The following is a 20,647-nucleotide window of genomic DNA, read 5'->3' as shown; positions in this document are numbered from 1 at the left end:
CTTTTAAAAGTGTAATATAATCTATACATTCAGCTAGCAGTTTTGCTAGCAAATGTATAGATTGGGAGAAAAAAAAATATTTAAAATTTGTTTATTCCTCCCACATGTCAGTCAATTCTTTGCATAGACTCTATGCCAAAGAATTAATTCACAGGGAGAGCAGAGAAAAACTCCTACAGTTGGTCTTTCTGCTCTCCACCCGTAGCTATTACTGTGGTCCCAAGGACAGACTGGTGGTATGCATAAAAAAGTAACACCCACCACTGTAAGGAGATTGTAGCGGGGGAGAGGATGGTCAGGTAAGTGATATCAGGTTCCCCTTAAATTATTCTGTTAGCACTCAAAACTCCAGCAGGCTGGTGCTCCTCAAGCAGCATTTATTTTGCGTTTTTGAATGTTTCGTTGCCTGTTACAGCAAGAGGCAGAAGGGTCTTCCTTCTTACCATCTTTACTGCACGCACTATTATATTTGCCTTGAGCCGTATGAACATTAGAAATGTTTTTGGTTCTATGAATTGGCCAGAGTAAACACAAACTCACCAACAACAGCAAATTCTTGTGTAAGGTAGTCTTATGAGCACATAAACCACTGCATAAAATTTCCAAAAATCCTTTATTAAAGTTACTTTTGCAAAAATATTAAAGATATTTTAATCGTTTAGAGTTAATTATAGTAATCAGGGGATTAAATATACAGTGTAAATATTCTATGTATCAACAATTACAAAAAATGTTTTTTTAAAAAGTGTTCAACTCAATAATGGCTTTGAAGGATCTCTGCTAAAAATGTAAGTACTGGAGAAAGAAAAGCCAATTGATATCTGGGTACACAAGTTTTTTGGTAAAGTTGGGGTCAATATCCTCATGCAATGTGTCGCTTCAAGAAGTGTACTAGATCCATAGATCTGATGATCAGTTTTAGTGTCAGTCTTCATTCGAAACCACGATGCTTAGATTTGAATCTTCATGTTCCATATCTGGTAAAGTCCTCTCTATCACACATTCAGTGTCCAGGGTCCAAGCCAAAAACTGCAGAGCAAATGGTAATATGGTAAGACTAAAATAAAGTAAAGTGCTACCCTTTTTTTTTTTTTTTTTTTTTTAAATAAACTCTCTCCCCCACCCCCTATTTGAATGCTTTATTGTGCATTATTCACTTTAAACATTATTCACTTAATGTTAAAGTAAATCTGTAAAATAAAGCATAGATTTATCTGAAACCCAGCACCAGGTGAAACTATGAAATTACTTCCTTCACAAGGTCCACTCAAATGCTTCTAACAGAGAAGCATTTGATTGACCGTTCTAGTCAGAGAGCATGTGTGCACTCTCAGCTTGGGAGGGGATGGAGGACAATGCAAACCTATACAACAACCTCCTACTTGAGACTATAGCGATTTTGGGTAGGGCTCAAATGAAAGAAAAGGAGGTGATATATAAGCTAGCTTCCCCTTGCAGGTGTACTCCCAGCGCTGCCTGCAAAATAGAAGCTCATTACATCACGTGCCAGTCACTAGACTTAAAAGCAGAAGTGGTCATGGTGGTTGGAGTAATTATTCAATAATCTACCTCAAGTTTGTCTTTATTCCTTTTTTGTTATGTTCACTATGCAAAGATTCACAAACCTACATTGTCAATTTAATTACACTTCCATCTTTGAACTGCTGTCTTTAGTGCCACTATCTTTCCTCTCAACTCCTGCCCAAAAAAGTGAGGAGACTAGGAATTGCTGTTAAACTTCTATGGATGACGAGCTGCCTAAGCGAACGGACGTGTCCTGCGGGAGCTCCGACACCACAAGCAGTCTAAATAGACCAAAACCGTTATTTTCACCCAAAAAAACCTGACCAAAACCAGGCTACAGCTTGCACCCACGATGCAAGTCCAAGAAATACCTGACGGACAAGCCCCTGCCAACCGCAGATATTGGCGATCTCCTTTGGAGGCCCCAGGGATCCATGAGGCCTGACATGGCGCCTCTCATGGATGGGCCGTCGTGTTCATCCAGCGAAACCTCCCTCACTGACCTGAGAGACCTGGAAGCACCGGCGCACAATAGCAGAACTGACAAAAGGGCCGATCGACAACATGGGGCACTGGTGACCAAAAACGCCCTAAATGCCCTCCTGGACGAATTGCGGCGCAACATTGCCACAGATATCTCCACATTCCGGGACGAAATCAGAGGGGTCTCTGCCCGCCTCCATGACACAGAGATCATTACAACGGGCCACGAAACGAGACTCGCAGCACTAGAGCGAGAACTCACTGCCCTGAAGGGCGAACAAGCTAAAATACAGCACCGCATGGCCGCAGCAGAAGACAGGAGGCGGTGGAAAAATGTGAAGATCCGCGGCCTATCGGACACAGTCACTGCAGCGGAACTACCTCACTTAATCCGGAGGCTTCTGACCCACCTATTTTCAGCCAAACAAGCTAAAATAATGCAGCTAGATGGCAGCTACAGACTCCCAGCGCCACCCGCAGGTACCCCAGGTGGGCAAAGGGATGTTATAATCCGCTTCAGAAATGGCCCTGACAAGCAGGCGTTTATGGCAGCCACGAGAGATAAATCGCCCTACTCCTTCGAGGAGCACCAACTAACTTTCTTTCCGGACTTCTCGAGAGCAACCTTAGAGTGGAGGAGATCCTTGAAACCCCTGACGGCGACACTCGCAAAGTTCCAGGTGCCTTACAAATGGGGCACACCGAGGAGCCTCATAATCACCCAAGAATCCGGGACATTGAAAGTAATGGAGGCTGAAGAAATACCCAACGCTCTGCGGAAACTTGGGCTACCAACCACCCAAGAGGTAGCACTGATCTCCGCTCCGGATACACAGCAGAGAACCTGGGACCCTGAGAGGATCCGCCCGTTTGTTCCCGCCGCCCTGCGAGGTGACCCTGCCACAACTGCAGTGCCCTGAACGGCTACGAACTGCAACCGGAGCCTATGCCTTTTATGGGCCACTGTTATAATGTAGTTCACCATGCTATACTTCTTGTTGTTCTTTTTAATTTTCTAATTATTTGATGTTTAGTTTTACATAAGCCTATACCATACCCCTAGGGACACGTTCTAGTCCCCATAGACATATACGCGCTGGCACAGGGAGTTCACTCCCTCCATAACCCCTCCACTCACTTGACACCCACTTGCAGCACTAATACTTAACCGAATTGAGTGCCAACCTCTTGCCTCACCATACGCACACAAGTATACCCTCATGCACCGCAAGAGGATCGTGACCCGTGATACCCTCATTTACCGGTTGCGCGTCGCCATAGGTTCCTTAGGGACCACGGGTCTAGTCTCCACTACTCTTTCACACTATATTATTACTTAAATTTAACTCCTGTTACACCTTCATCCACAGACGCACACAGCCATCCACATAAGGGATTTTGTCACGTTTCAAACACTCCAACCTGAGCACTCATGTCCTTGATTAACACGGTGGGGCAACCTACTGAGGATGATGTCATATAAAAAAAAAAAAAATTTGTGCTAATGTCTGCTACAATATGCTGCTTTACTATTATTGTACGGAATGTTATGCTACGCAGCTGCTGTTGTGGCACTGCCTGCTATGTTATATAACCTGCACTCCAAAAATAAAGAATTAAAAAAAAAAAAAAAACTTCTATGGATGACTTTGGAAGATTCTTTTTGTGTAGGTTATCTGAATTTACATACAACCAGCTTTCATTTATATTAACTGTAATCCCCTAGCAATGTCGCTAAAGTCAGTGGTGAGCCATTTTCAAGCAATTCAAATATTAATACAGGTATCTGATTATCCACAACCCGATCTCTAGTGGAGGTATGGCTAAGGCAGAGATTACACTCTTCCTTCTAGACATACCCATTTATACCAGGAATTGGCACTGTGATTGGCTGAGAGTGTCAGCTGACTGCTTTCAGCCTATCCCAGCCATTTATTGCTGCTCAGGCTAACACTTCCTCATAAGACTAGGCAGCACACTGGGGATGGGCTACTGGGGACTCTCATTTTAGTATTAAAACATTAAAAATGGTATCGCACTGAACGGAATTACAGCAGCAGGGGACTCTGGACACAATAACCACTTCATTGAGATAAGGCAGTTACAGTGCCTGCAATATTCATTTAAATTATACCGGTCATGGTACATACAAAATTTCTTTAAATGAAAGTCAACATTATTGAGCTTAACCCCAAAGCAGATCTTTATTTACATATTAAGGGTTTCTGGGAGTTGTAGTTCAATTGTTAGCTTTCCACTGTGGAAGTCATGATGACATATACAGGGGTCATTTATTTTATTTTTTTGGGGGGGGGCCAATGCAGTGTTAATAAATAAAAGATCATATACACAGTTTATCTATGTGAAACCACCACCAACCATATCAATACCTCATTCTCTGCCAATGCCTGCTTTGCAAGGAAACGCTCCCTTTTCAGCTTGATCTCAACTGACTCAGGCACATCAGGAACTAGAAAATCAATCATTCGACCAAGGAAAAATACCACGTGCTGTAGGGTGGGTAAGAAGAAGAGGTATGATGAAATTAATTGTGTTTTTAGAGCAGTAGATTTAAAAATGGAAATGAGGAAATTAAGAAAATAAAAAGATAGGACATAGACGGTAGGAAGGACGAATTGCCAATAGTCCAGTTTTTGCCAGGACAGTCCCAAGTTTTAGCCTCCTGTCCGTTGCCGTTCCCCCACACAATCTCTGCACCGGGAAGAAGGGATTACACTTCACTTGATCCCAGTGCCAAAAGCTGCAGAAGTGGGTAGGGGTGGGAAAATGGAGCCAGCAGCAGTCTATTCCCATCAACCGCAGCCAGCCCCAACTTACTGTTACTAGCTGCAGACTGCCCTCAAAGACCCCAGGGAAACCATCCTGGTGTACTTAAAAATTATGGAAACAGGGGTGTGGCTGTAAATACGTATTTTCTTTGTGTATCTCTGTGAGTGTAACTGTGTGTGTGTACATCTGTGAGTTCATAAGTGAATATACCGCCTGCATTTATACGCCAAGACTACACAAAAAACCACACACACTTGCATGGGAGGCAAATACTAAAACCTCAATATGTGTTACAATGCAGGAACAGTCCTATAAAACAATGCTCCGGTGGTACACCACCCCGGTGCAACTCTACCACATGAAAAAGACACCCAATGACCTCTGCTGGCGCAATTGCGGTGAAAAAGGGACGTATGTCCACATGTGGTGGACTTGCCCCAAGCTAAAACCCTATTGGACGGCAATCCAAACATTGATCTCTCAAGTCATAGACAGACATATTGCATTAAACCCTTGGACCTTTCTCCTAGCCAGGCCTGTAGATGACTGGCCCAGGTCGGTCCAACGCCTGCTCAACAAAATGACCCTAGCAGCCAGAAGGGCCCTGGCCCAAACATGGTTAAAGCCAGACCCTCCCCCAACATCCACGGTTATATCCAAAATCAAAGACTGTCATCTCATGGATGACCTTACGGCCAGAGTACGTGGCTCCACAAAAGCATTTGCCAAGACATGGGAACTATGGGAAGACTACCTAAATAGATAGGTTCCACAACCAGACTGATCTACTGCCATGATCGGACTGGTGACCAGGATTCACCCCTCCCCTCCCCTCCCCCCCCATCCCACTCGACCACCATGGGTCCGGGATACCGGTACCCCGGCCCAGGTCTTTTACAAAGTTATGTTCTGTTTTCACATGTTTTGTTTTATTTTTATGTTACTAAAACGATGATACTTGGTACAGGACACAGGCACGCAATTGAGAGCTGCCCTACTTTGGGCTCATGTATTAATGTATCAGCAAACTGTGTAACCATAACCCAACGGTATATGGGGCTCTTGCATGAGCCAAATCATACAAGCCTCTTGCAAAATATCACGTGTTTTGTCTTGTTTCACTTTGTTACCAAAACGATGACGCTTGGAACGGGACACAGGCGCGCAATTGAGAGCTGCCCTACCTGGGGCTCATGTATTAATGTTTCAGCAAGCTGCGTAATCATGTCCCAACGGTACATGGGACCCCTGCATGAGCCAGGTCATGCAGGCCTGGCTTTGTGTCATTGCAAAATAACACGTGTTCTGTTTTTATGTTACTAAAACGATGATACTTGGTACAGGACACATGTACGCAAACGAGAGCTGCCCTTCTTTGGGCTCATGTATTAACGTTTCAGCAAACAGTGTAACCATAACCCAACGAAATATGGGGCTCTTGCGTGAGCCAAATCATGCATGTCTCGCTTTGTGTCATTGCAAAATATCACGTGTTTTGTTCTGTTTTGTTTTGTTTTTATGTTACTAAAACGATGATGCTTGGTACAGGACGCATGTACGCAAATGAGAGCTGCCCTTCTTTGGGCTCATGTATTAATGTTTCAGCAAACTGTGTAACCATAACCCAACGAAATGTGGAGCTCTTGCATGAGCCAAACTGTGCTAGTCTTGTCTTGTGTCATCGCAAAATAAAGAATTACAAAAAAAAAAGAACATTAAAAAAATCTCCATGCGGGATTTATTAAAAAAAAAAAAAACACTTAGACATATACATTTCCACAAATCCTGTCATATAGATATTGGTTTTTTTTTCAGTAATTCACAACATAAATATTTTAAGCAGGTACACACTATGCACATAAAAGAAAAGAAGCATACTTTGTCAAATAACATCGAGCTCCACTATTTGGATTTAATAAATACGTCACAATAATATACCGGTATATATATATATATATACACACACAAATTCCAGTGACTACCTGAGATTGATCACCTTGAGGCACGAAACATGATTTATATGGTTATTGTCTACTCTGCTGTTTATTTAAGTTTATATTTTAAAAATAAAGTATTGGGATGGTAAGCTTAAAAAAAAAAAAAAAAAAAAAAAACACACACTTGCAATCACACACATATATGTCATGCAAAAATATACCTTGGTTCAAATGTACTGACACTACACACATATATACACCTTCACATTCAATTGCCAACATTCCGAACACGTATGCCTCTGCATTAAGTCACCAACACTACACACAAATACACCCCATATATATACGCTCCATTCAAATACCCTCAAATGGGACAAATGGTAGATCTTTAACGAGCCAGGCATTGTGGGAGTTGAGCCTTTTTGTCTACTCCTGCTTAATAGAGGGACCCAAAACATTCCTGCACCAGGGCCCTCCCTACATTAGGTCTGCCACTAAATAGAAATGCCTAAAGACACGTTGCAGTTATGAGCCATCCCAGTCTCTTGTAAAACACACAACCAAAAAGAATGAGGGGGGAAAAGTGTTGAAAAGACTGATGTATTAGCAAAAATATACAAAAGAAAAACAAAATAAATAATAAAATAGAAAAAATTTCAAGTTTGGATAATACTTAAAAATCAAATTTTCTCCGAGAGATGGGAAGGGGCACCACACACACCCACACACAGCACAATTGAATCCTACGCCCAACTAACCTAACTAACGGGTGTGAAGGGGATGTTCGTGCCTAATAGCGCGTGCGCATTTGATTTCTCCCCGTGAACGGTGGCCTGCTACATGTACACAACACGCATGCGCGAGGTACAAGTTCACGCATGCGCGTTCAGTAATTGTCCGATGACATTAGGCGAATTTTTAAAGCGCCAAAACGTAATTTCTTGGTGAATACATTTCATGGAAAGTAATTTTCTTTTCCGTTTACTTCAATTCCGAATGGCATGGGAGGAATCCACAAGCGACAACTGGGTTCTAGAAATCATCCGGAGAGGATATTTTCTGGAATTCTACAGAAAGCCACTTTTAAGATCCTTCCAAATCAAAAAATGGCCAGTAGACATATAGAAGAGAATTACTCTTCAGGACTTAATTTCCTCATTACAAAAATGAGGAGTTATGATAAAGGTTCCAGCATCAAATTACGGTAAGTATGAATACATTTTCCCTTACCTTTTAAAAGGTTCATTGTGAATGGGACTCACAATAGATTAACTTGGAAATAAACTGCAAACTTCTGAAATAGAATTTTCCAGACAGAAAACATTAACTGAACTCCACAATGTATTATTTACCCCGTGCAAAGAAAATAGAAAACAAAAATGCATGCAGAGCCATGGCCCGTGGGCATAAAAAATTTAATTATAATAATAATTGGCTAGCCATTTATTAACATTAGAGTTGAATTATTACAGTAATGGTTAAAATATAAAAGGAGGACCCCGTCAAACTAAAATTAATATTGGTGAGTCTCGCTCAAAGGAGTTAATTTCACATATTTATATGGCAAAAAAGCTAAAAATATTTACACTGGACCCCCCCAAAAAACAAAAAACAAACATCTGTCCCACCTTATTAAAGACTTTGGACAGCATTGATTTACAGAGGGATTAAGATCAAGCTTGGGGGGGCGTGGCCTGGACGCTGAGGAAGATGGCAGCATAGACCTAGAGCTCCCTGCAAGGCTCCGCTAAATCACCGCCTAAAGCACACTTTCACCCTGAAAATGGGCAAAACAAATAGACCCTCTCAACCCCCTAAACAAGCGGACACCCCCAGGAGGTCTCAAAACCCCTCCATGAGGCACTTCTTGACCGCACAAGCGGACGCAGACCCTCAGGCCTACACGAGCCAAACGGCCCCAGAGGACCCGCTCCCACTTACACCAAGCGGAGACGGGACCATGGCGGACAACCTGCCTACCGATCCAGCCGCCCACCACCCAGACTGGATGGAAATGCTACGCAACCTGCCCACAAAGGCCGACTTAAAAGCGGCCAACTCGGAACTCCGCACCTCCATCTCAACGGAGCTCCAAACGCTCAAGGAGGAAATCCGAGGCCTACACCAGCGAGTCGCCCAAGTGGAGGCGGATTGCGACCACATGTCAGCGGCGCAATCTGCGAACACGGACACGCTACGACTCCACACCCTCCAACTACAACAAATGGCGGGCCACATGGAAGACCTAGACAATCGCGGCAGGAGGCAAAATATTAGAGTCCGGGGGATCCCGGAGGAAGCGGACAACTCCGCCCCAGTACAGACCACGCTGACCGGTCTTTTTAACTCCATACTAGGCCGCACACAACATGATCCCATTGACTTTATACGGGCACATAGGGCTCTATGGCCCAAAGGTCCGGAAGGGACCCCACCGCGCGACATCATATGCTGCTTGATGAGCTACCAACTCAAGGAGGACATACTCAGAAAGGCCAGGGACGCAGGAACGGTACACCTTGGTGATACCGAGGTACAACTCTTTCCCGACTTGGCACCTGCCACGCTGGCTTACAGGCGAGCATTGCGCCCCTTCACCAAACAATTACAAGCAAATAAGCTGCGCTACCGCTGGTGCTTCCCCACGGGGCTACAAGTACAAACACCAAACGGCCCCTTCCTGATGAAGGACAGACAAGACCTAAATGCCCTAGCAGCAGAACTCCAAATCACGCCGGCACCCTTACAGTGGCCGGACCCGTTAGCACCATACACGCCTGCTCGAGGGGCTCCACCCCAACCACAGAGTACGCAGACCCGGAGAACTACGCGGCAACAGGCGCTGAGGCCCTTGGGGGCCCAACTTTGAAGGGATCGACGACACGCGCCAAGATGGCGGACGACATCGGCCGACCACCACCAGTAGAGACTCCCCTACCACAATAGCAGAACTCTAACCAGACACGGACTATCACAACTCACATGGACTCCCCATACCTGGACACGAGGAATACCCACCTTGAAGATAATACCTAATGTTCTGTCTAGAACTTTGACACCCCTCCTCCGGAGACACCCGCCCTCGGAACTACGAAACCCCGGGTGCGGCCCGGACTTTGCAAACCATTCGATATATCACAGGACTGCCGCCCCCGGCCACAACCGAGACGATGCCCATACCGAGGGACTCGCAAGTATATGCTGGACTTTTGGCAAGGGACTAGCCCAACCACTTGGGGAGGGAGCGAGGGTTGAAGGGTAAGAAGGTAAAGCCCGAAAGTAACAGACTACGCAAGGGCCGGGAGGGAGACGGGCACAAGATGGGGCCGACTGGGCTGGGCAAACGCTTCTCCTACACCGACCCGTGATGAACCCAGCAGGAGCGGGCGGGAGAGGAGAGGTGTGGGCCCGGCTCACTCGGGAACTGACAGGGCCGCTATCGACCCGTAGAGGAGGAGGATAGAGGAGGGAAGAGGGGGGGACATTCCATGAAGCCTAGAGAGCGGACACACAGGAAAGGGGACCGCATGTCACCCCATGCGGACCACCTCACACATAGGCTCCAACACATGCCCAGACCACTCAAGATACCCCTCCAGAGCACGGAAGAGCTGACAGGGCACAGGGGCACCTCTCACCACGAGCTAGGGTCACTGGGAATAACTGGGGGCAGGGGGTGATTTATAACCAACTTTGTAGGTATTAGCTGCAGCAACACTATTGTATCACGGCACCACTATCTTAAGGTGGAAGGGGAGGGTGAGCGGGGGGGTCGGCCGGCCCATAAAGCCGCGCAGAAATAACTTGAATGTTTATGAAGGTTTACTTGTGTTATTTGTATTCTCCAATCATTTCAGAACGCGCTACCTCTCTGACCAAACTATAACGCTCTGTATAGACATAATTCTATAGCGCGGCATTGGTTTTACTTATTGTATAGACATTGCAAGCTTGAGGGTAAATAGAATCGTTTAATGTATGATTTATTGTTTCTTGTTCTTATGTTATTTGAAGATATGCCCAGGGTGACGACTCGACTACAGAGACGTCCAAAGGCGGAGACAACCACATACGATCACGACTTGAGCCACTGAACAGGGAGGCATGGGAGGCAGACATCCCCAGACCACCTAGACTAGGAAGAGATCGAGAACCGGACCACCTGGGGGAGGAGTTTCCCACGTGGTCACGACATTTCTCGGAGTTCCTCCCACACCCCGACGGGATAGGCGCCACATCCAGGTGAGTGGGGCACTGGGCGCGCAAAACGGCCCGGGCCCACACATACACCTCGACGCCGTAACCCTAACGTCACCCAGGTGACGGTTATTTCCTACACCTACTTACCCCCTTACTCCCCGACACCCTCCCCACCTTCCCCACCCCCCCCTCCCATCCTACGCCCCGAGACCGACCGACTGCAGACGTAGACACACACACTACCACGCACCAAACATGTCACTCACACCATCAAACCTCACATTAGTGTCCATCAATACCAAAGGGCTTAATAAACCTGAAAAGAGGTCGACTACACTACGCGAACTCCACACTCTAAAAGCGTCCATAGCATACATACAGGAGACCCACTTTAGAGAAGGGGCACGACCCCGCTTCCACGACCACAGATTCCCGAAGGGGTTTTATAGCGATTTCCAGGGGGGAAAGGCACGGGGGGTCGCGATCCTCATGCACAAAAGAGTCCCCTTCATAGAAGAAGAGATACTGACGGACAGGGAAGGCAGGTACTTATTCGTGAAAGGGAAGATTGTAGACCAAACTTACACTTTTGCTAACATCTATGCCCCCAACCAGAGACACTATAGGTTCCTATCACACATGTTGCGCAAACTTCAGAAATTTGCGGAAGGAATACTCATCCTAGGGGGTGATTTTAACGTAGCTATGGACCCAAGATGGGACACCTCATCGGGGACATCTCACATCCCGACCCAACACTTAACAGCACTTAAAACTCTCCTATCTAAACAAAAACTGATTGACTGCTGGAGGGCGCACCACCCAGATGAAAGAGATTATACTTTCTTCTCCCACCCCCACAACACCTACACCAGGATTGACTACTTCTTTATGACTCACTTCCACCTCCCCTTAGTGGAGCGAGCGGAGCTAGGCACAGTGACGTGGTCGGACCATGCACCTATCTCCATCACGATAACATCCCCGATGCACAGACCAAGGGTGACCAAATGGCGCCTGAATGAACACTTGCTAACACAACCGGACATTAAGGCGGACATTGGCACCACACTAAGAGAATACTTCACCTTAAACACACCCGAACAAACGACACCGACCATACTATGGGAGGCACACAAGAGTGTAGTGAGAGGCCACTTCCTCCAAAAAGGAGCCTTGCTGAAAAAGCGAAGGGAAGCGGAAATATCCGCAATACTCACCGAAATCCAGGAGATAGACACACAAAACAAGGGCACCCAAACACACGCACTACAAGACAAACTTCTTACACTCCGCAGGGCACTGACCCAACTCCTACTGAAGAGACATCTCAGGGACGCATTACGACACAAAGCGTTTTTTGCACTGCATGGCGACAAGAGTGGCAAACTACTCGCTAGGATGCTAGCAAAACGCAGACAGCAGACATACATAGAGCGCATTAGAGACGATAAAGGCACACTACACCGACTACCCATGAAGATCCAAGACATAATTAGAACATACTATGCCAACCTATACGATCTGCCCCGCCCACCGACACAGGCTGCCGACGAACGCCTGATGAACAAAATAAATGACTATCTCACTACACAAGACCTACCCTCACTAGACAAAAACACCGCAGACCTTCTAGAGGAGGAGATCACGCTAGAGGAATTGGCCCTCGCAATAAAACAGACGAAACCGGGCAAAAGCCCAGGCCCCGACGGCTTACCCCGGAGCTACTACAAAACATTTGCGGACATACTTTACACCCCACTAGTCGACACATACAACGCTATCAGGGCAGGCCACCACTTCCCCAAACAATCACTCGCAGCTCACATCACCATCCTCCCGAAAGAAGGTAGAGATGGGGACCACTGCGGAAACTACCGACCCATCTCTCTCATCAACTGTGACCTTAAATTTCTGGCCAAAATCCTGGCCAACAGACTGCAACCACACGTGCCCCACCTGGTACACCCGGACCAGGTGGGATTCGTGTCAGGGAGAGAGGCACGGGACAACACTATGCGCACCCTCACTCTGATACACAGCCAGAAACACGCTCACGGGGGCCTCCTCCTGCTGTCCACGGACGCGGAGAAGGCCTTTGACAGAGTCGGATGGTCATACATGTTTCAAACACTAGCGAGAACGGGCATGGGCCCCAGAATCAGAGGCTGGATAGAGGCCCTATACACGCAACCATCCGCACAGGTAGTGGTGAACGGGGCACTGACAACGGCATTCGATATTCGAAATGGCACCCGCCAAGGATGCCCCCTATCCCCATTACTTTTTGTCCTTGCACTGGAACCACTCTTACAGGCCATCAGGACAAACCCAGACATCACAGGGGTGACGGTGGGAAAGACCCACCACAAAATTGCGGCATATGCAGACGACATGCTGTTTTATGTATCGAACCCGGAGGTCTCTCTTCCCAACATCTTGAAGGCACTACATGACTTCGGGGCCATATCTAATTTAAAAATCAATAACACAAAATCTTCCATACTTAACATCAGCATACCGGAACACAGGACAACACACATGCGACAAAGCTACACCTTTAAGTGGGCAGCACACAAGATCCGCTATCTGGGCATCTGGCTAACTAGAAAGGCGGGGGACATGTACGGGGAGAATTTCACACCGATGCACGCCCAACTACACGCAGACATGAGGGAATGGGCATACCCACACATATCCTGGCTGGGCAGAATACAGGTGGTCAAGATGAACTTCTTGCCACGCCTGCTGTACCTGTTCCAGACCATCCCCATAACAATTCCTCGCAAGTTCTTCACCACATTACGCTCCGCTCTGGGCAGATACGTGTGGGACGGGAAAAGACCCAGGATTAGCCACAACACACTTACCCTTCCCAAAAACAGAGGCGGTCTCGCTCTCCCGGATTTCCACTTATATTACAGAGCCTGCCATCTCCAGCGGATACTGGAATGGTCCAAGGAGGGGGTGCACAAGCTCTGGAAGCAGGCGGAGGAGGGGGAGGCAGGGATACCGACAGCAATAATACCATGGATACCACCAGGATCAGGGAGTAAGACGCTCACACAATCACAATACATGAGGGCCACCATCCAGGAATGGCAAAGGGCGAAGGGTAAACACAACCTGTCAACGCACCCCTCACCCATGCTACCTCTGACATACAACCCTGAGTTCCCCCCAGGCCAAGACCCGAAAGCTTTCAGGGACATAATTCCAAACCACATACCCAGGCTCAGACATATCCTTAGACACGACGGCGTTAAAACCCTAAGGGAGCTTAGAGGAGAGACACCAATCACATTCCTGACGCAATTCAAATACCGACAGCTATGCCATTACATTGCCACACTCCCTCAGGGCACATCGCTCACGAGAACCCCCACAGCATTCGAAAGGGAATGCCTGGAACCCCAACCATTAGCACATGGCGTCTCTTTTCTATACAACCTACTACTGACTCACACACCAACGACCACACCAGGCTTCATGGGAAAATGGGAGGAGGCACTAGGGCACACACTGGACGAAGTGGCATGGGGAAAAATCTGCTACCTCACACACCACTGCGCTAGCTATAGCAAGACTCAGGACACGGCATACAAAATCATGACACACTGGTACCGCACGCCAACGACTCTACACGCGATCTCCCCGACACACTCTCCACAATGCTGGAGATGTGAAGAGGCAAGGGGCACACACATGCACATTTGGTGGGAATGCAAGGGAATCATCCCGTTCTGGCAGGGAATCCACAAAATGCTGCAACTGTTCTCAGATGACCCACCCCCCCTTAAACCTGCAGAAATGCTCCTGCACCATACTAAGGTACCAAGATCCGCATACAAAAAATCACTGTCCATACGAATACTGAACACGGCCAAATCCATTATCCCCAAATATTGGAAACAAACCACAACCCCACCACTGACCACCTGGTTCGCCCACATGGAAGACCTCCGAATCCTAGAGGAATTCCAACACACAGCAGCAAACACACAACAGACATACTTTAACACATGGACACACTGGATATTACAGACCTCGAAACCAGACTTTATGGACCGCTTGAGACTGATAGACAGAAACGAACCATAAGGGACTACAGACGCACCCGACACCCCCCCCCCCCCCTTATTCCATGACCCTAACCCTCTATCCTCGACCTCTCCCACTCACCCCGACCAAGAAGGACCAAGTCCACGAACCTGGAAATAACAGACAGGCCTGACGGGAGTAGCGGACCGACCTAGAAGCTAGCACAGGTAACGGTTGCCATAGGCAGGCTGACGCTAACCGACACCTCTAACCAGACACTCCGAGAGAGCACAGATGGGACTGGGACAGGCACGGCCAAGCCGCGCGAAAATAGCTGTTCCACAAACATCATGAAACAGAGTGTTAACCAAACCAGGGGTAGTAAAGGTTTTCCTATGAGCTGCCGTTCCAGAGACCTGAAACGTCTAGATATGTCGAATATAATAGCATCCTACTGAGATCGGTCTGTCTCTCTATTAACATTTTACTTATGGAGATCACTTGAGGCCTGCGAGCCAAAATTAAGAACAGACGATAAACGGGCCTGCGTGCCCATGTATACATATGTGAGCTAGAGACCTGCGTGTCTCCATGTTAAATTTCTACGTTTGATAATACTTATTCCAAAAATAATAAAAATTATATTTACAAAAAAAAAAAAAAAAGATCAAGCTTGGGAAGAGACATCTGCACTTTAATGGAGCCGGTGTAAGGCTATTGCTGTCATTAGGTCAGTGTAAGGATTATGGTTGGTTGGGGTGTCCTGGTCCAGGATGTTCAGTAGATTGTAAGAAGATTTCTCCATGTTATCCCTATGATAAAATACTATCAACCATGTTTGAACGTGAAAAGTTACAGGTGTTCCGTTTCAATGGTGGGAAGGCATTCTAGAGACAGATGTATAGGATATGCAGGCATCATGTGAATGACTGACCCAACATTGGCTAAGTGTACTTGGGAGAACGTGAAATGCAGTCTGTTACAAACCCATACAAAGCTGCCAGATTATACTCTGCAAAGATTGAAGCCCACGGAACAACGCAGAGGGGGAGTGGGCCTTGACAGGGCCAGAGAGTGGGCAGGGTTAAGAATTGGGGGTGGGCTTAGGGTAATGCAGCGTGGGGGTGGTCTAAGAGCGAGTTAAATAGCGGCCATCTTAGAGAGGAGCCATTTTAACAGAAATTCACTCACCTGTTCTTTGTCAGGTCTGTGGGTTTCCTCTGTTTTCTCGTTTCTGCAGGTATGGCGTCGTTAGAAGAAATCCTGGAGGGAGTCCGAGCGGCTGTCAGGGACCGGTGCATGGAGTGGCTACATCAGCAGCTCGGCGCTGCTGCAACTTCCCGGGAGTCGGAGCGGAGGCCTACACGGAGGACGAGGCCGCCGCAGCGTCTCAGCCCGGGTGTGGCACCCGCAACTCGTCGTCGGAGGAGCCCGTCGGTAGAGGATAGGGAAATGGCGACTGGTTCCGGCAGCGGTTTGTCGAAGCAGGCGGCGCCGGTCACTGGGACGGCTAGCCAGGCGAGGAAGGCCACGGCGAAGGGAGCGCGGGGGAAGATGGCGCCCCGCGGATCTGCGGTTGGCAGGAAGGCGGGAACGGAGCCGGTTTCCGGGACAGCTGTCGAGAAGAGTGGGTCGGGAAGCGGCCGGGAGGCCAGATTGTCGGGAAGCGGTGAGTCGAACACCAGGGGGGGTTTGGGGAGTCAGGGCGAGAGTGTTGCTGCAGGCTCTTCTCTAGCGGTCCCGTCTCAGGAGCAAGGGGATCAGGTCAGCAGTGGACAGAGGGCGGCCTTATCGAGAGCCAGGTCGGGGAGCAGGACAGAGGGAGGAGGGAGGGGGCGCTGCGAGCTCAGCCACAATTCGAAGAGAGCGGCAACAGCCAGGGATGCTTCTGGTAGTCAGGCGGTAGTGGTCAGCGGAGGACAGGAGACGACGAGTAGCGGCCAGCCGGGTTGGGATGGGCCGGGGCCCATGACAGCTGGTGGAGGCAGGCGAGGCAGAGAAGTGCGGGAGGGCCCGGCAGGCAGCTCCCAGGGGGGTGTGAATAGGAGGCCTAGTGTTTGGAGGGGAAGGAGCGAAGAGCGGCGCAGCACTAGCGCCAGGCACAGCAGAAGTAGGTGCACGGACAGAGGTCGGATGAGTGAGGACAGGAGCCCGTCGCGGGACAGGCGTAGCGACTCCAGGCACAGTTGCGGAGTTAGGCAGCGGAGGTCCGTTTCTAGGAATTGGAGGGGGAATAGTCGGCTGAGTGCATCCGGTTCTTCGGATAGGAGTGGCCGGGATCGGAGGCTGAGGTCTGTCAGCAGGGACCGTAGGGCGGCAAGGAAGAGCCGGGACTGGGACGGAAGGGAAGAGCGTAGGGAGCACGGGCGGGCAGGGGACCGATCGAACAGACTGCCCAGGTTATCGTCTCCTTACAGGTCTCGGAGTCACACGCCAGCGGTTCCGAGGAGAGACCGGGAGAGCAGGAGTCGGCGATTTACGGAAGCTCCGGGGCCTGTCAGGGCCGGTGGAAGGACGGCATCCCCTGGGCCTGAGGCGGCCGGGGGCAACAGTGGTGAGTCGAGCTCTGCATTACATCCAGGAACACTCATAGGCTGTTTGAAATCTTTATTGGACTCGTGGGAGGAAGGTAGGGAGTCACAGCAGTTTGGTAGAGTATGGGCCACAGACGGGGACCGAGGTAAGGTAGTTACTAGTAGAGGTTCGTTATCGGGGGGGGTTGCCAGTGGGGACGCGAATGCCGCGCTTCCGCTGGTGGAATCGACTGAAGGGGCGTTTGAGCAGGAGGCAGGTTTTGGGGACATCTCGGAGGCCGCACGGCAAAACGTGCACGTGTCCTTCGCGGGTCCCCTTGGCTGTCATTTAAAAGGGGAGGTGAAGGAAAAGATATGGAAAGGTGAGTTCGTGGAAATCTTTTCCCTTCTTCCCCTAGAGGAGTTCCTAGACCTCAAGGAGGAGGACAAAAAGGACGCCAAGAAAGAGGAGGAGGAAAAGAGGCGTAAGTATAGGAAGATCCCGAAGACTTTTGGGAATTGGCTGCGGGCATTTTGTATTTTGGCCAGCATTATAGGCGAAAAGCGTCCGGATTGCTGTTCCCAGCTATTTTGCTATCTCGACGGAATAGGTGATGCGTACCGGACTTATGGGGGGCTGGCATGGTGGAAGTACGACGAACAGTTTCGTCAATGGCTAGCAGCGAATGCATCCATGCGGTGGGACCAGATGGACCTGCTGCTATGGATGCGGCTGATGATGGCGCAGAAATCTGCTCCCTTTCCGGGGACAGCCGGCGCGGCCACTGGGAGCGCTGCGTCGGCGGGTCCGAAAAAAGGTTTTTGCTGGGCGTTTAACGAGGGCCAGTGTAAATGGGGGGCTTCGTGTAGGTTTAGACACGAGTGTTCCGGTTGCGGCGGGAGCCACGGGGTCAGTAGATGCTTTAAAAAAGGGAAGAGTAGCACAGGGGGAGGTACGACAGGAACCGCTGCTACAGCGACTACCGCTGGGGCGGTCCCCGGTGAAGGTCGACGTGATGTTGCCTTGGCTAAGGCAATACGATAGTCAGCAAGATGCAGAGTTTTTATGGAAGGGTTTCACGGAAGGCTTCCGGATCCCCTTCAAGGCAAAAGGTCCGAGTGGGGTTAGCGCAAATCTTAAGTCTGTAATGGAACATCCGGGGGTGGTTGGGGAGAAGTTGTTGAAAGAAGTTTCCTTGGGTAGGATGGCGGGCCCGTTTGCGGCCCCGCCATTGGCGGATCTGCGGATATCCCCTTTGGGTGTGGTTCCCAAGAAGGAACCGGGTAAATTCCGTATGATTCATCATTTGTCGCACCCGAAAGGGGGTTCGGTGAATGATGACATTGACGCGGACCTGTGCTCGGTCTCCTATACATCATTCGACAAAGCCGTCGAGCTGGTACGGAGAGCGGGTCGGGGGGCGTTAATGGCGAAGGTGGATGTGGAGGCAGCGTTTCGGCTGCTCCCCATCCATCCGGATTGTCATCACCTCTTGGGTTGTCATTTCGAGGACGGGTTCTTTGTAGATTTGTGCCTGCCTATGGGTTGCTCCGTGTCATGCGCCTATTTCGAGAAGTTTAGCACGTTCTTGGAATGGGTGGTGCGCAAAGAGTCGGCGGGGGGATCGGTGGTGCACTATCTCGATGATTTTCTATGTGTCGGCCCTCGTGATTCGGATAGGTGCGGTCAGCTGCTGGGGACTCTGCAGTGGGTGTCGCATGCATTCGGGGTGCCTTTAGCTGCGGATAAGACAGTGGGCCCCACTACGTGCATTTGTTTCTTGGGTCTGGAGATTGACTCGTGTGCTGGTGAGTGCAGGTTGCCAGTAGATAAGCTGCAGATTTTACGACAGGTGGTAGGCGCGGCAAAAAGGGCAAGGAAGGTTACGTTACGGGGCTTGCAATCTCTTCTAGGGAGCCTTAACTTTGCATGCAGGGTCATTCCTATGGGGAGGATATTCTGTAGGAGGTTGGCTCAGGCAACCAGCGGGGCGCGGCGGCCGTCTCACTATATTAGAGTGTCCGCCGACATGAGAGAAGATCTAGAGGTGTGGGATCATTTTCTGACCAATTTTAATGGAACAGTGTTTTTTAGGGAGCTGTCTGTGTCGTCTGAGGCTATAGGGTTGTTTACGGACGCGTCGGGCAGTATTGGTTTTGGTGCTTATTTGGCGGGAGAATGGTGCGCGGAGGGGTGGCTGGACACGTGGTTGTCATCCCCGCTTATCAGAAACCTGGCGTTTCTGGAACTGTTTCCCGTGGTGGTCGCGGTGTCACTCTGGGGCAAGGAGCTTGCCAACAAGAGGGTCACATTTCATTCAGACAACATGGCGGTAGTGCAGGCGATTAATAGCCTGTCTGCTAGCTCGCCTCCGGTGGTGCGATTGTTGCGGCGGTTGGTTTTGCTCTGTATGTCATCTAACATTGTGTTTAAGGCTAGGCACATTCCGGGGTGTAAGAATGTGGTGGCTGATGCTCTATCTCGTTTACAGTGGGAACGTTTTTGGGAAGCGGCTCCTGGTGCAGCGAAGGTGGGGCAGGTGTGCCCAGTCGAAATGTGGCAACTCGGGATGGCCTGCTTGGGGAGTGCATAAGGAAGTCGCTGGCGCCAAGCACCTGGTCGGCGTATGTTAAGGTCTGGAAAGTATGGGAGGAGACGGTGCTTCAGGTAGGGGGGGAGCTTTCCGCGGAGAGGAGGCTGGACGTTTTGTTGTGGATTCTTTGCCAATTGTTTGTTAAGCAGGCCTCGCCGGCCATGGTCGACAGACATATGTCGGCTCTGGCTTTTTTATTTAAGTTCAACGGGTGGGAAGATGTTACTAAACATTTCTTGGTTCGGCAGGCTATCAAGGGCTTCAGGAGAGGGAAGAAAACGGCTGACTCGAGGCGGCCGGTGTCTTTCGGGATGCTTCAACAGTTGGTGGAGCTGCTACCCTCGATATGCCGCTCGCCTTTCGAGGTTGAATTATTTGCAGGTGCATTTGTGTGGGCCTTTTTTGGGGCGTTTCGAGTCGGCGAGCTGGTAAGTGCGAACAAGGCGGGGGTTGGGGGTCTGCAGCAGGAAGACGTGGTGGTCAGCGCTGACAGGGTGAGTATCAGATTGTGCAGGTCAAAAACGGATGTTTTTGGAAAAGGCTGCACGGTGGTATTGTACGGGTT

General features: G+C 49.2%; 1 protein-coding gene across 1 annotated transcript in view; it reads right to left on the bottom strand.

Annotated features, from left to right (window-relative positions):
- Positions 1-686: 686 nt before the first annotated feature.
- Positions 687-20,647, bottom strand: part of ANO7 (anoctamin 7) — a 71,066-nt gene continuing 51,105 nt past the window's right edge. Inside the window, exons 24-25 of the mRNA XM_063440972.1 lie at positions 4,398-4,517; positions 687-1,029 (exon numbers count right to left, since the gene is read on the bottom strand). Coding sequence (XP_063297042.1) covers positions 925-1,029; positions 4,398-4,517 — 225 coding nt within the window. The 3' untranslated portion in view covers positions 687-924. The remainder of the gene's footprint in view (positions 1,030-4,397; positions 4,518-20,647) is intronic.

This window comes from Pelobates fuscus, chromosome 2 (assembly GCF_036172605.1).
Source record: "Pelobates fuscus isolate aPelFus1 chromosome 2, aPelFus1.pri, whole genome shotgun sequence".
Lineage (NCBI taxonomy): Eukaryota > Metazoa > Chordata > Amphibia > Anura > Pelobatidae > Pelobates > Pelobates fuscus.
The sequence above is the reverse complement of the archived record's forward strand: the minus strand, read 5'-3'. Positions and strand labels throughout refer to the sequence as shown.